Source organism: Monocercomonoides exilis (genome assembly GCF_001643675.1).
Source record: "Monocercomonoides exilis strain PA203 chromosome Unknown scaffold50-658552, whole genome shotgun sequence".
Lineage (NCBI taxonomy): Eukaryota > Preaxostyla > Oxymonadida > Polymastigidae > Monocercomonoides > Monocercomonoides exilis.
In genome coordinates, this window is record NW_027150595.1 from 141,400 (window position 1) to 154,381 (window position 12,982).

Sequence of the window (12,982 nt, forward strand, 5' to 3'; positions counted from 1 at the left end):
GCATTCGCAATATGCACAACAAATTGTGAACCAACCTATTTTCATTCCATTAACGGCTCATTGAAAGACTTTTCCATAAGACAAAGCAAACACACAAATGACAGAATTAAATTCTTTTATTTCTGATTCTCAGCTGCATCCACAGTAAAATAACAGACAGCAGCAACAACAACTAATTGCAAATACTTACGCAACACTTCAAAATAATCAAACTCCTCCTAAGATGACTTCACCTCAAAACAACAGTGTATCTCCATCACCTGATTCATCTGCTTCTTCCTTTTCGCCTTTTCCTTCTTCATCTTCCGACACAACTTTTTCAAATGTTGCTGCATCTTTTTCATCACACGGCAAACCCATCTCTTTGCAATCACCTTCAATTTCACCTTCAGCTGAGTCAGTTAACGTCGATTCGACGCATCTTTGGATGCTGGACACGATTGCCATAGGGCAGAAAGTTGTGCGGAAGCGGCTGTGGGACCTGTGGAAGTGGGCAATCCAGAATGTGCTGAAAGGCGAGAGGAGGAAGCGAGAGAGCTGGAACTGGCAGCACATCAACCAAAAGCAGAGGTGCGACGGGTTGCAATAGATGATGGAGAGGGTGCGGTATCCGCGAGCGATGGATTAAGAGACGCTGGGCGAGGACATGAGAGACAGAGTGAAGGAGTCTTTTGCGGAGGTCTGGGGAATCATGATGAACTAGCACTTTTGAAGGAACAAGAGGAATTTGGAGAGAATGAGGAATAATTTTCCGGAGGGAAATGCAAGAGATGACACGTTGTTTACAAGATTGATTGAAGAATACGAAACAAAGAAGAAAAAAAGGCAAAACAGAAGTGAAAGAAGAAGGAGCAGATGACTCGAAAGACGAATAAGATACAAAAAACGACAGACCGTGGAAGAGTGCAGCAGGGGGAGCGAACGAAGGAGTTCGGATGGGAGAGGAAGGAAGGGAGATCCAGATGCGACAAGAGAAACAGAAGAAAAAGCAGAGGGAAGCAACAATTGCAGCAAATCAGAAGCATCAGGAGATTGAAGAGCGATATGTGCAAAGAAGATTGGACCTGAAATGAGAAGAGAAAGAAAAAAATGTTTGAAAAAATTTTGAAAGGTGAGCGAAAGAAAATGGCAGATCAAGAAAAGCAGCTGCGGAAGGAGGAGGAGGCTGAACAGAGCCGAATCCAATCGGAACTGAAAGAATAAGAAGCGTAAAGGTTTCAAGATGAGAAGAAGTTTGCAGAGATTCGCAAAAATTTTAAGAAAGAGGAAGCAAAAGAGAAGATGAGGTGGCTGTGCATGCTGAATGAAAAGAAAATAGGGTGTTGTGGATTAAAGCTGCGTTGATGACGACGATAGCAAAGATAGATGTGGGATACAAGTTTGTGTGCATGCAGAACTTTCATGTGTTGGGAGATGTGCAGTAGAGAACAGAGGACGATATGCAAAAGGAGAAGAAGCGAGAAGGAAGAAAAAGAGAGAAAGTGGGAGAGAAAGAGAAAAAGAACTGGTATGAAATGAGGAGAAAAATTAAGAAAGCTCAGAAAGTTCGAAAAGGCTTCTTCAAATAGCGAATTTTCTGAAACTCCAGCTTTGCTTCAGTCTCTTTTTGATTTTCAGTCAACTCTTCATCAGCTAACAGCTCCTTCCACAACACACGATGTTCCAATTCAAGATTCCATTACTGACTGCACACGACAAACAGTAAAATCACAAAATAACCAGCCAATGAGATCAATTTCCACATATCCAGCATCTGCACCTCATTTCTCAACATCAAATACAACTTCGTATCCTTCTCCTCAATGTCCTGTGTTCATATTACCATCTTCTCAGGCTTCGCTTTTATCAAATTCTGCTATTTCAACACAAAACAAGAGCCTTTCTCACTCACTCCATCTTCTTCTTGTTCCTTATGTTAAAGAAATGCTTTTTTAATCAATTTTTGCTTTTGCTCATCAACTTTCATTTGTATTTGTAATGAGCTTTTTCAATTATATGAAAAGAAACTGGATGCAGTCCATTGACAGTGATATATTAAGATCACGAAAATATTAACAAATAATGGAACAGGCATATGAAAACAAATTCAAACAGAATAGCTTCAAAATTTGCAATTTCATATTATTTCGATTGTCTGAACTTGAACTGAATATTTTCTTGGATTTATGAAATAAATTTATGTTTCAATTTTTTTGTTTGTTTTAAGTTTGATTGAAACATTTTCGTGTTTTCATTTCATCTTCTGAAGTTAAAAAAATTAGTTTTGTTTTCAATAATTCTTGTTTTGGCTTTCTTCTTTCATAATTGAAGTTAAAAAAAAAGAATTTTCTAAACTAGTTAAATACAATTATTCCTTCATGTGAAAATAAATTTTTATCTAATTTTCAGTTTAGAAAAAATTCAGAAACAAGCAGAAAATATCAGAAATTATAAATTCTTTATGAATTATATTTATTTTTTTTCGAAAAAAAAAAAAAAAAAAAAAAAAAAAAAAAAAAAAAAAAAAAAAAAAAAAAAAAAAAACACTTCTCGATATTGATTTTGTCTTTCGACCGACATGCCTCGCTTTATTTTTCCTTGTCGCAAAGGCCTAATTGCAACAATACTTCACAATGTTATAACCAAATAAAGACTTCCTTAAAGTATTTTCCTTTTCATGCACATCAAAAAAATCATCATATAAATGTCGTATCATTCAAAATTTTCAGTTTTTCATGATTTTTGTCAAAAACGATGAAATGCGAAACACTCATGAAAAAATAGGATAAAACATAAAACAATCGGAATAATAAAACTTCATTGTGTGTGTTTTATGGCCTTGTGTTTAAAAATAAACAAAAAAAGAAAGATAGTCCAAAATGGACAAAACAAATGCTCAAAAATTAATTAAAAAATCCCAAGATCTTCATCAAAAATAAAAATTGACAAAAAATTTTTTTTGGATGAACGTTAAATACATATTCAAACATGGTTCAATATGCTTTTTCAATTTTCAGTTTTTATTTATTGAGAAACGCCAATTAAAAAAAATGTCCGGATAAAAAATCACCCAATCTCATTCAGGTTCAATGCCGGATCGATGAACGATGATGAAACAAATGCAAATATAAACATATTTATATGCCACGTTATTAAAATGCTCATTCTACAAATTCAGGAATGCAACTCAAAGCCAAAAAGATAATTTCAACTTCTTTTTGTGTTTCTTCACTTTCCTCTTTTTGTAATGAAACTTTCTGCAAACAAGGAACAATAAAAAGCATCAGTTCCTTCGAAACATCGAAATTAAAATCACTTAATTATAGATAGCATTTGCAAAGATCAGTAAGCTGCTTTTCATTGTTCACTTCCTTTTTTTGTGCTTCATCAGTTAGCAGATATTCAATTTTTCCACATAATGAACAATCATCAAAGTTGTTATTCCATATTCCTTTCAATACTTTGCAACGTCCCATACATATCAATAGCAATGAAACATTTTTCAAAGAAATTTCATCTTTTTCAAACATATTTCCAATCTTTTCGTAAACAGTTTTCGCAAAGAAAGAATATAATTCTTCCTCATTCATTTTGTCAATCAAACAACAAATTTTATCGCTAATCTGGCTCGGCTCTCCAAAAGAAAATTTATCAAACAGGTGGATTAATTCTTTTTGAAACAATAAAGAACGCAAAATATCAAGAAAAAATCAGATAAACTCGAAAATTTCTCTGAAAGAGGAATCTCTCGCAATTCAGCTGTTGATTTTCCCTTTACAGCTTTCATATTATCTATTTTTTGTGTTTAAATAACAATAATTGTGCTTTAAACATATGAATATACATAATAATCAACCAAAACAAACATCTCTCTCCATCTATGAAAGTTAAAATGGAAAAAATTCATAATCCAATTTATATTTTTCCAATAAATAAAACATTAAATTAATTCCCTTTCATTCATTCAATATCCCTTTCAAACTTCAGATTCAAATATCTTTTCTTTTGATCATCTAACCATATAATTTTTAAAAAATTGTAGTATTTTAATTTTATCATTGAGATATTTCAAGTTCAAATTGATGAAATATTGTTTTTCTTCAATTATGATTTGAAATAAAAAAAACAAGAAAATTTGTTTATGTCGAGTATTTTGGAAATTCAATTCAAAGTGTTTTCAGAATGAGATATTTTCAAATCACAAAGTTCTATAAACAGCAAATAATTTAAATTTCTTAAATTTTTAATTTAAATTTTCATTTTCGAAAAAATTATATTTCAAAAATTGAAATAAATATATGGTTATGATCATAAAGGATAATTTTAATTTCGGAATATTGCGATATGTTTTTGTTTGTGAGCATTTTTTGCTGTGTCTACGACGTCAATTGCATTAAAAAGAAAGGAGATGAAGACATGCAAACAAAAAGAGAAAAGGGGGATGCGTTTTTCTCAAGAAATGTTAATTATTCTTCTGAAGGAATTGATTGTCCGAGTCTTAATTCTACCGCACGCTTACACGAACGTAAAGAAATAATAGAAGACGATGAAGGAAACATGGACCAAATGCACGAAAGATGCCTCGAACACCTGAGCAGAAAAGCCTCTTTTTTGAATTTGGACGATATCAGCTTGCGAAAAGAGAACGAGAAAAGAATTACCGAATGCCATTCTGAAATTACATATAAAGAAATGGAACTCAATGAAGAGAATGAAGTTGAAGTTGATGGAGAAAACGGGGTTGACAGTGAAGAATGTGGACTATCAGGGAATACACCATGCAAAACTATTAAAAAGGCAGTGGAGCATTGTGAGCCTGAAGGAAAATTATTGATCCACACGGCAGAAACCAGCAATAAATTCGATACTGAGCCAATAATAATTGATGGGAGACACATCGAACTGAAGAACAGAGACCAAAATGTCATTGGTATTACAACAGCTTTAGACGAAAAGAAAGTCAAAAATGGTGATGCCTTGTTTTGCGTTAAAGGCATAGGATATTTATACATTTGCTATGCCGATATTTGCGTGAATACAAAACGAGAAAGTGGAAGAAATCAAGGATTACTTGTTGTGGAAGGAGAAGGTTCACAAACAAAATTGGAAAAAACGAATATCAGCAATATAGAGACTGGGAATGAGCTGAGCTGCGTGCTTATTGAATGCAAATCTGGAGAATTGATGTTTCAGAGCATAGAGATTTCACATTTTGTATCTTCCTGTGCACTGATACTTGCTGAAGCCTCTCAAAAAATTGAAATTTTCGCCATGACATTGGACTCGATCACCACGAAAAGCAAAACGCAATCGGTCTTGACTATGATGGGAGGATGCCAATCTGCAAAGTTTGATGATTGCACTTTTACAAATTGCTGGTCAACAGAGCACAAGTTGGGAGGTGCAATATATTTGGAAATAACGAATAGCGAGCATCCTTGCTTGTTTTTTCGAATGCATTTCACGAATTGTTCGTGCGAAAGCGCAAACGCGAATGCAGATAGGCTGAGTGCTCATCTGAATGACGAGTCAAAAGGAGGAGCGATGTTTATTCAATCCACGGACGAAGTCACAAAAACGCTGAAACTTGAATTGAAAGATATGGAGTTCATGAAATGTGCAGCAGAGAAAGGGGAATATATTTACTTGTCTTTCCCAGCAGGAAGAAAGCAGATCGATGAAGATCAATTTTATTTAGAGATGGAAGGGATTTACGGGAAGAAGAATTACATATTGCTCGAAGATAGGAAAGATGGAAGAATTATTGACCTAATAGCAGACAAAGAGAACATATTGCCATACCATTCAGAGAACATCTTTGTTGGAAGCGAAGAAGCAAGCAACGAGAAAACATGCGGGCGAAAAGAAGAACCTTGCTCTCAATTAAGTGATGTTGCCAAACACAAATCTTGGAAAAATCGCATGTCATTGTATATCATCGAGAAAATCTTTGTCAATGAGCCGTTTTCTGGATGCCAAGTTACAAAGTTTTCTTCTGTTAATGATTCCATATCAATGCCTTCATCGAAAGGTGAACAGAGCAGAGGAACCGTTCGAATTGGAGCAAATATAAAAACCGACTTTGCACTTGCAGTGTTCGGAGACGAAATCAGCATGTTTTCATTTTTTCATTTGGATTTTGAATATCCAGACGCGATCGAAGGAGATGCGCTAACTTTGATATACGGGGAATGTGTTTTCCAGATTACAGATGTTGTATTTCGGCCTTGGTTCACTGGCTTGAAAGGTGAAAACGTGCTTGGAGATGAAGGAAAATTACTTCTATATAAGCTGATTGAATTTGGGCGAGTTACTACAGAATTTTCACAACTTGTTATTTACGGAAGAAACAAAAATATCACCCAAAAAAGTCAGCGTGGGAGCGATGAGGCAGCTTGCAGCCTCAGAGCTTTTCGGAATGCAACAAACGAGGAACATTTGAATCAGGGGAATGAAGAGAACAATCTGTTGTGTTCGTGGGATTCAGGACTTTAATTTCTGAATGAATCGTCTTTAGCATATGTTAATGACAGCTCATTTATTGACATTGGCGATGGAGCAATACTTTCTCATTCAACTACGTTGCATTTGTACAACTGCAGCTTCATAAACAACCATCCAATCGATGCTAGCTGGGAGAAATTTCCATCTTTGCGGCACAATGTAAGAAGCAATGGAGATTGGATTCGAGTGGAATCGTTGTCTCCAGGAAGTGATGGGCTTGATGGGAAGCCATTTGGAATGCTGTCTAATGAAGAAGCATCTGGAACAGCTGCTGAGAACATGGATTCATATTTCTTTTCACCCATTTTGAAGAATGTGACGCTGAAAAGAGATGACACCAGCAAAAAGAATGAACTGCAAAGAGAAAATGAAATTGAGAAAGAAATCGAAGCAGTTGCGCACGGGTCATATTTGTTTCCGTGTGGACTTACGTTTGAAGTGTCCAAAAAAAGGAAAGGAGAAGAAATGAAATGGACAAATTGCCCAGTTTCTGAATACACAAATGAGACAGAAATGAAAGTGAGGATTCCTCCGTCTTTGTTTGAAGTTGATGATTACACATCAGTTGTTTGTCGCTTGACTTATTCGAGTGGAATTATAAATGGAGAGAATAAGCATTCTGCAAATGTAATTTTGGTGAAACAGAAGAAAGACGATCCAAAGGCAATGCCCACCACGCATCTTGTTGTAATCATTGTTTCCACAAGCGTTTTTTCTGTTGTTGTGGTGGTGATTGTGATTGTGAGTATCGTGTGCGTGAAAAGAAGCAAAAAGCGAAGGCAGTACAGCGCTTTCAAATATGTAAAACAATGAGCCAGAACGTGACAATTCTTAAAAAATCATTTGTGATAATCACTTCTTCTATCTTGTTTTTGCCTTGTTTTAATTTCATGAAATCTTGTTAAAGTGCGAGTTTCATTCTGTATTTTTAATTTCTTCAAGATTAAAAATAGTTTCTTGAATTTTTTTCTTCTTTTTTTATTTGATAGAAATTAATTTTTAGCAAATGTTTTTGTATCTATTCAGATATTTCTTTTCTTCATAGTGCTTTTGATCTTGTTTTTTGATGCATTTCTTCCTTTTTATGAAAAATGCAAGGAATGCTGTCGTTATTTATTGTATTTATCAATTTGCGATTAAAAAACCTATTTCAGCATTTTTGTTTTTTGTTCCAATTATGAATGGTTGAGTTCATTTTATCAATTTTTAATAGTTTTCTTGAGTTTTATTTTTTGTGTATTTTATCATAATTATATTTAACAATATTTCACCTTTGCGAATTTAGATAAAACGCTTTGAGAAACACAGATAATCGAAGTGATGAGTAATTTTTAAGGTGTTTCTTATTTATCTGAAAAAATGCTAAAAAAAGAAAGAAAGAAATCAGTGAATAAAAAAGAAAACAAACATTTTTTGATTTTGCACTTTGTAAATGATGGAGGGGGGCAATTGTTAATTTTCCTCTCTCATTCATTTATGAGATGCTGTGAAAATTCAAAAAATAAATGAATTCTTTCATTTTCAATATTCTTCTCATTTCTTTTTTCTTTAAGAAATAAACATTTTTTCTGGAGAAAAAAAATGCAAGAGAGAAACAAAATTGCTTCAAGGAAAATTTTCATTTGTTTGTTATTCTCTTTGAAAAACATAAATTCATTTTTCATTCAGACACTTCTTCACCCCAAGAAACAGCAAAAAAAATAGGATATTCAAAAATTCAGTCTGTTCATCTAATGAAGCGAAACAAAAATAAAATATAAAAATATATACTCAAATGATTATTTTCAATTTCAAGAAATGATAAAAAGTAAAATAAATATTTTGAGCCATAAAATTCGAGGAATTTCATTTTTTCAAACATTCACAAGATAATCAGAAAATTTCAACGAAAGTCCATGATAATATCGTCTGTTGAAAATCTTTAAAGTTTCATGAAAACTTGTGAGGACATCTTCGTACCCTTCTTCTTCCATCTTTTCAAAAACCTTCCTGTTCAACGCTTTTCTTTCCTCTTCTTCCCTTTCATCTTTATTCTTTTCTTTCAATTTCCTTGAAACATTCACAAGGAATTGGAAGCAATCATTAACAATTGCTTCATTCAATGTTTGTCTCTGTATCTCCTCCAAAATAGCATCAATAGCCCCACCTTTCAACAAATCTTCAACTTTCACATCTCTATTTTCTGCTGCATATCTCAAGGAGGAAATGCAGAGATTGCCAATTTCTCTGTGATTATCCCCAGCTGCATGAATTATCTGAACAATTCTGCTTAAAAGCTCAACATATTCTTCATTCCACAATCGACAACTGAGAAAATAATATGTACATGTTTCGACCCACCTGATCAATGTAATCTCTTCTTTCGTTGCTTTTCTTCTTTTTTCATTTTCTTCTTTATTCTTCCAATCAATACATCTTGTGAGCTCTTCCAGTTCTCTTGCTGCTTCTCCGACAAAATGCAGCTCAGCCGTAATTGTATCTTCCAAGCTGTAATCATGGAAGAATCTGTTTATAAAAAATAGCCAAGCACACTGATAGGCAAGTTTTGTGAGATTTCTTTGTTCCTGCTGATGTTTGATGATTTCTGTAATTTCCTTCAAATACAGTTCTTGTTTCACTTCCTAATCAGAAATAAGAGGGGGAAAAAGCAAACATGATAAAAATGAAAAAGAAATGTTCAAACAATATATTCGTTAATGTTGCTCAGCGTTAGCAAAGCCATTTCCACTTCCTTTTGTGCCTCCTCGTTTTCCTCTTTTACCGATGCAGCTTTCAGAAGGCAAGGCACATATATTAATGTCAATTCCGAATTGAACTGGTTACCAAGCAAAAGATAGCATCCGCACAGATCAACAAGCAGCTTTTCGTTCTTTTCTTTTTTCTTCTCTTCTTCAAAAATCATCTTTTCAAATCTTTTGTTCAGCGAAGACGAATCAAAGCATGGATTCCACACGTTTTTCAGGGTCTTCAAATATCCAGCATGCTTCAGCAGCAAAATTACATTTTCCATTGTCATTTTCTTTTCTTCAATCATTTTGTATATTTTGTTGAATGTTTCTTCGTTGAAAATTGATTCGAGTTCATCAAAATCCATTCCCTCAACTATTTCATTCATTTCTCCAATTTTCTTTCTCTGCTCATCTTCATTGCTATGCTCCAGTTCACAAAACAATTCTGCAAATAAATAAAGGATAAATTAAATCGCAATAATCATGAATTTTAATGCAATAATGAGCACAAACCATTGAACCTTTCAGTTCCACTCGTTGACTGCATTTTTGAAAATGTGTTGCAGACAGAAAAAAACGAAAATTCGTCATTTGATTTGAATTCAGATACCATTGGAAAGAAGAAATCGGCGCAAAACAAAAGCTAACAATAATCATGAAAGCACAAGTTGTTATACCATTCTGCGTTGTTAGTGTTATTTGGCAAGGCGTTACAAACAAACAAACAAAGAAAAAACGATAAATCTTTTTTTGTGTTTGCAGTAATGGATATTCAGATCATCAGATTTGAAAGAACAAAAATATTCCTTGCTAAAAAATGAGAGATGGAGAACAAATATTTTCTGCGGAATGGGCGATATTATTTTGAGAGGTTGCACGAGACAGCGAAAGAGGGGAATTGATGATGGAATTGAGGGAGACGATTTTTATAAAAAGCATCATTGAAGGAAATTCAACATTTTTTTAAAAATCGAAATATTTGCATGTGTGCGTTTTTTATTGTTCCTGTTCGTTGAGAAGATGCTTTTATAAACCATCTTTTCAGAGTCCAAGAATCTGATTAATTTTAAAAATCGCGAATTTTATGTTTTTCTGAAGAGAACATCAGAAGAGTGCTGAATGTCGAGATACAGTCAACAGATGGGAATTGCATATTTTTTTGTATTCAATCGGAACAGGGGAAGAAAACAAATTCGATTTCAAAGTATTTTGATGAGAGCGAAAAGAAGAATGACAACAATTGGACATCACTTGAAAAGTTGAAATACCGAATTATTTTTTCCTGTGGAAAAAAAGTGGATGATAGCATCAAAAGCAGAATGTTTGTGTGGGAATAAAGGATGATGGAGAAAGGAGCACTGAGAAACAATGGAAAAGGAGATTGACAGCATCAGTGATTGGACAATCCTCTGCATTTACGATAGAAAGGAAAGGTGTGTTCTTTTGAGGAATTTTAATAATCAATGCAAAACTAATTATTTTTATTTTATATCTTTTTTTCTCATTCCAATGAACAGCATTTTTTTTTCATGTTGTGCATCATTTTCAGGAACAATCCATTTAAAGTTGCATTTTTGAAGAAAACACATTTTCTTCTCCTTTTCCTTCTCCTTCTCCTTCGATCTCTTCATTGATGATATTTTTTAAACTTGGTTGATGAAAAGAAGACCTTCTTCGTTTTTGAGAATTTTGTTGTTTGAATAGCCATCAAATTCTCATGTTGCAACACACAATGAAACTGCTGTCTGTTGCTGCTGTTGGCTGTTATGAAATTCGTATCTGTTCATCATTTCTTCATTTTCTTCAAATGAGTCTTGTCCACATTTGTCGTTCAACTTCTTCCAGAAGAGCTCCATCCAACTCATTTCATTCCATTTCTCTTTCAGCTTCTCTGCAGAATTGAGCAAATAATTTCTTTGTTTGCTTTTCTTCGTCTGGGCTTATCAGGCACAGAATTATCCTTCTTTTCATTTGCGATTCTTGTGATGAAAAAAAGGCAATTTGAACGAATTGATTTCATTTCATTAAAATCGTCTTCTTCTTCAGCACCTTCTTCGATTAGAAACAACAAATGTTTTCACATTCGTTTTATTCGGCTCCTGTCAAATTCAGCTCCAGGCCTTGTCTTTCATTCTTCCACAGAAAGACAAAAGAAATATTTGTTCTTTCATTGAATATCAGCAGAAATTATACATCAACGGAAACGATTCTATATTTAACCAAGAAAAGTCTCTCAGATGGCGCTCAGTAAAAAAGGAGGACCGTTTTACCATCTTCATTTGGAAGATGAAAGAGGTTCAGATGAAAAGAGCATATTATTGAAACAATTCTTGAACGGAATGGATGATTGAAATGATGTTCTTCTTCAGATCACACAACGCCAAATGCTTTCAACAAGCAATCAAAGATGAGACGATGAAGGAAATCGATTTAGAGAAAATTCATTTTTGAAAGGAAAATTCTATGAAGCAGCCGAATTTACAGAAGATATATGGTGATTAATCAATCAAATGCAAAAATGAGATGTTTTCTTCAATTTTGTGTGCCATCTCCACAACTTTCTTCGATTTTACCGTCACTTGCACATAAATTCACCGACAAGTCAGCTGATGAAATGATTTCTGACTTATGATCTGCATCTTTTTCAGAAGACCCATCGCGTTGCGTGTGCTCTTGCAGGGCATCTTTGATAGCCAGCAATGCATTGCTTTGATACCAAAATGACCATCCACATGTTCATTGTCAGCTGAATGCCCATCGAGAAATATAAACAAATCGACATCCCAATCGCCAAATGCCTCTGTTCTGTCATATCCAACAATCGAATTATCTTTTAGAGTGATGCTTCTCATAAAGGCGAACAAGGGCTTTTTCACAGAATCGAAAAGTTATCAACACACAAAATATACAACTCCTCCTCCTCCTCTTCCTTTATTGCTCGCACAGAATCAGCTGAACTTGGTGTTTAGGGAAAAAATGTTTCAAGAGGATGTTTGTTGGAGTTGTTAGAGTTACAGAGGGTGAATGAAAGATTAATTACTTTGAAAGTGCTGGAGATGGAAGCGAACAACATCAAATACATTTTCAAAAGGAAGATTTTGATGTTACGGAGATGAAACAAAAGGAAAAGAAGCAGCGGATGGAGAAGGAACTCAAAGAATTATTCATTGGAAGAATAAAGAGAGAAAAGGCGAGGTTGAATCATTTATGATCATCAGCTTTTATCGCCTCGACACCATATTCTCTGTTTACTGTAGCTCCTGAGAATCGCATATAGAACAAGGATTTTGTGAAACTGTATCAGCTGAAGAAATTATTGAAGACTTGTTTTCATTCTATTTAAGCCATAAATTTTATTTATTTGTTGCAATGACAGCCAATTTCTTTTTATGCTTTTTGTTTATTTGTATTGAATAGCATGTCAAGAAACTGCAATTTTCCTTTAATTGTTTGATTTTTTATTTTTTTTTATTTTTGAATACTTTTTAGAAAATTGATTGATAAATTCGATTTTCCATTAAAAAAATAAATAAAATAAAAATAAAATAAAATTTAAAAAAACAAAAAGAAGGAAAAGGAAGAAAAGGAAGAAAAGAGAATAAATAAAAAGAAAAGAAAGAAACATGCAAACATAGATACACAAAGAAGCAATAAAAAAAAAAAAAGAAGAAGAAGAAGAAGAAGAAGAAAAATGAGATATTTGATAATGATCATCTCCAAAAGGCACCATAACATTAATGCTCTATGGGGAAACGTTTCAAATTTCTCTG

General features: G+C 33.8%; 3 protein-coding genes across 3 annotated transcripts; 2 read left to right on the forward strand and 1 right to left on the reverse strand.

The window, feature by feature from the left end:
• Positions 1 to 223: 223 nt before the first annotated feature.
• On the forward strand, positions 224 to 589 carry MONOS_10275 (uncharacterized protein; the record flags this gene model as incomplete). The annotated part of the gene is made up of 1 exon (XM_067862716.1): positions 224 to 589. One exon carries the CDS (start codon positions 224 to 226, stop codon positions 587 to 589), a length of 366 nt encoding a protein of 121 aa, XP_067720887.1.
• A 3,734-nt stretch (positions 590 to 4,323) lies between these two features.
• MONOS_15022 (uncharacterized protein) lies at positions 4,324 to 7,296 on the forward strand (the record flags this gene model as incomplete). Its single annotated transcript, XM_067867871.1, has 2 exons — positions 4,324 to 6,455; positions 6,513 to 7,296. The coding sequence occupies 2 exons, from the start codon at positions 4,324 to 4,326 to the stop codon at positions 7,294 to 7,296; spliced, it is 2,916 nt and encodes a 971-aa protein (XP_067720888.1).
• An 888-nt stretch (positions 7,297 to 8,184) lies between these two features.
• MONOS_15021 (uncharacterized protein) lies at positions 8,185 to 9,975 on the reverse strand. Its single transcript, XM_067867870.1, has 4 exons — positions 9,890 to 9,975; positions 9,726 to 9,753; positions 9,167 to 9,657; positions 8,185 to 9,104 (listed from the first exon to the last, which is right to left on the reverse strand). The coding sequence occupies exons 1-4, from the start codon at positions 9,890 to 9,892 to the stop codon at positions 8,337 to 8,339; spliced, it is 1,290 nt and encodes a 429-aa protein (XP_067720889.1). The 5' UTR covers positions 9,893 to 9,975; the 3' UTR covers positions 8,185 to 8,336.
• Between the last annotated feature and the right edge of the window lie 3,007 nt (positions 9,976 to 12,982).

What these genes read in the sequence shown, in the direction of transcription:
- MONOS_15021 (XM_067867870.1), bottom strand. An exon ending in TGGAACTGAAAGGTTCAATG is followed by an intron (nt 9,658 to 9,725) that starts GTTTGTGCTCAT and finishes ATTTATTTGCAG; the next exon opens with AATTGTTTTGTGAACTGGAG. An exon ending in GCAACATTAACGAATATATT is followed by an intron (nt 9,105 to 9,166) that starts GTTTGAACATTT and finishes ATTTCTGATTAG; the next exon opens with GAAGTGAAACAAGAACTGTA.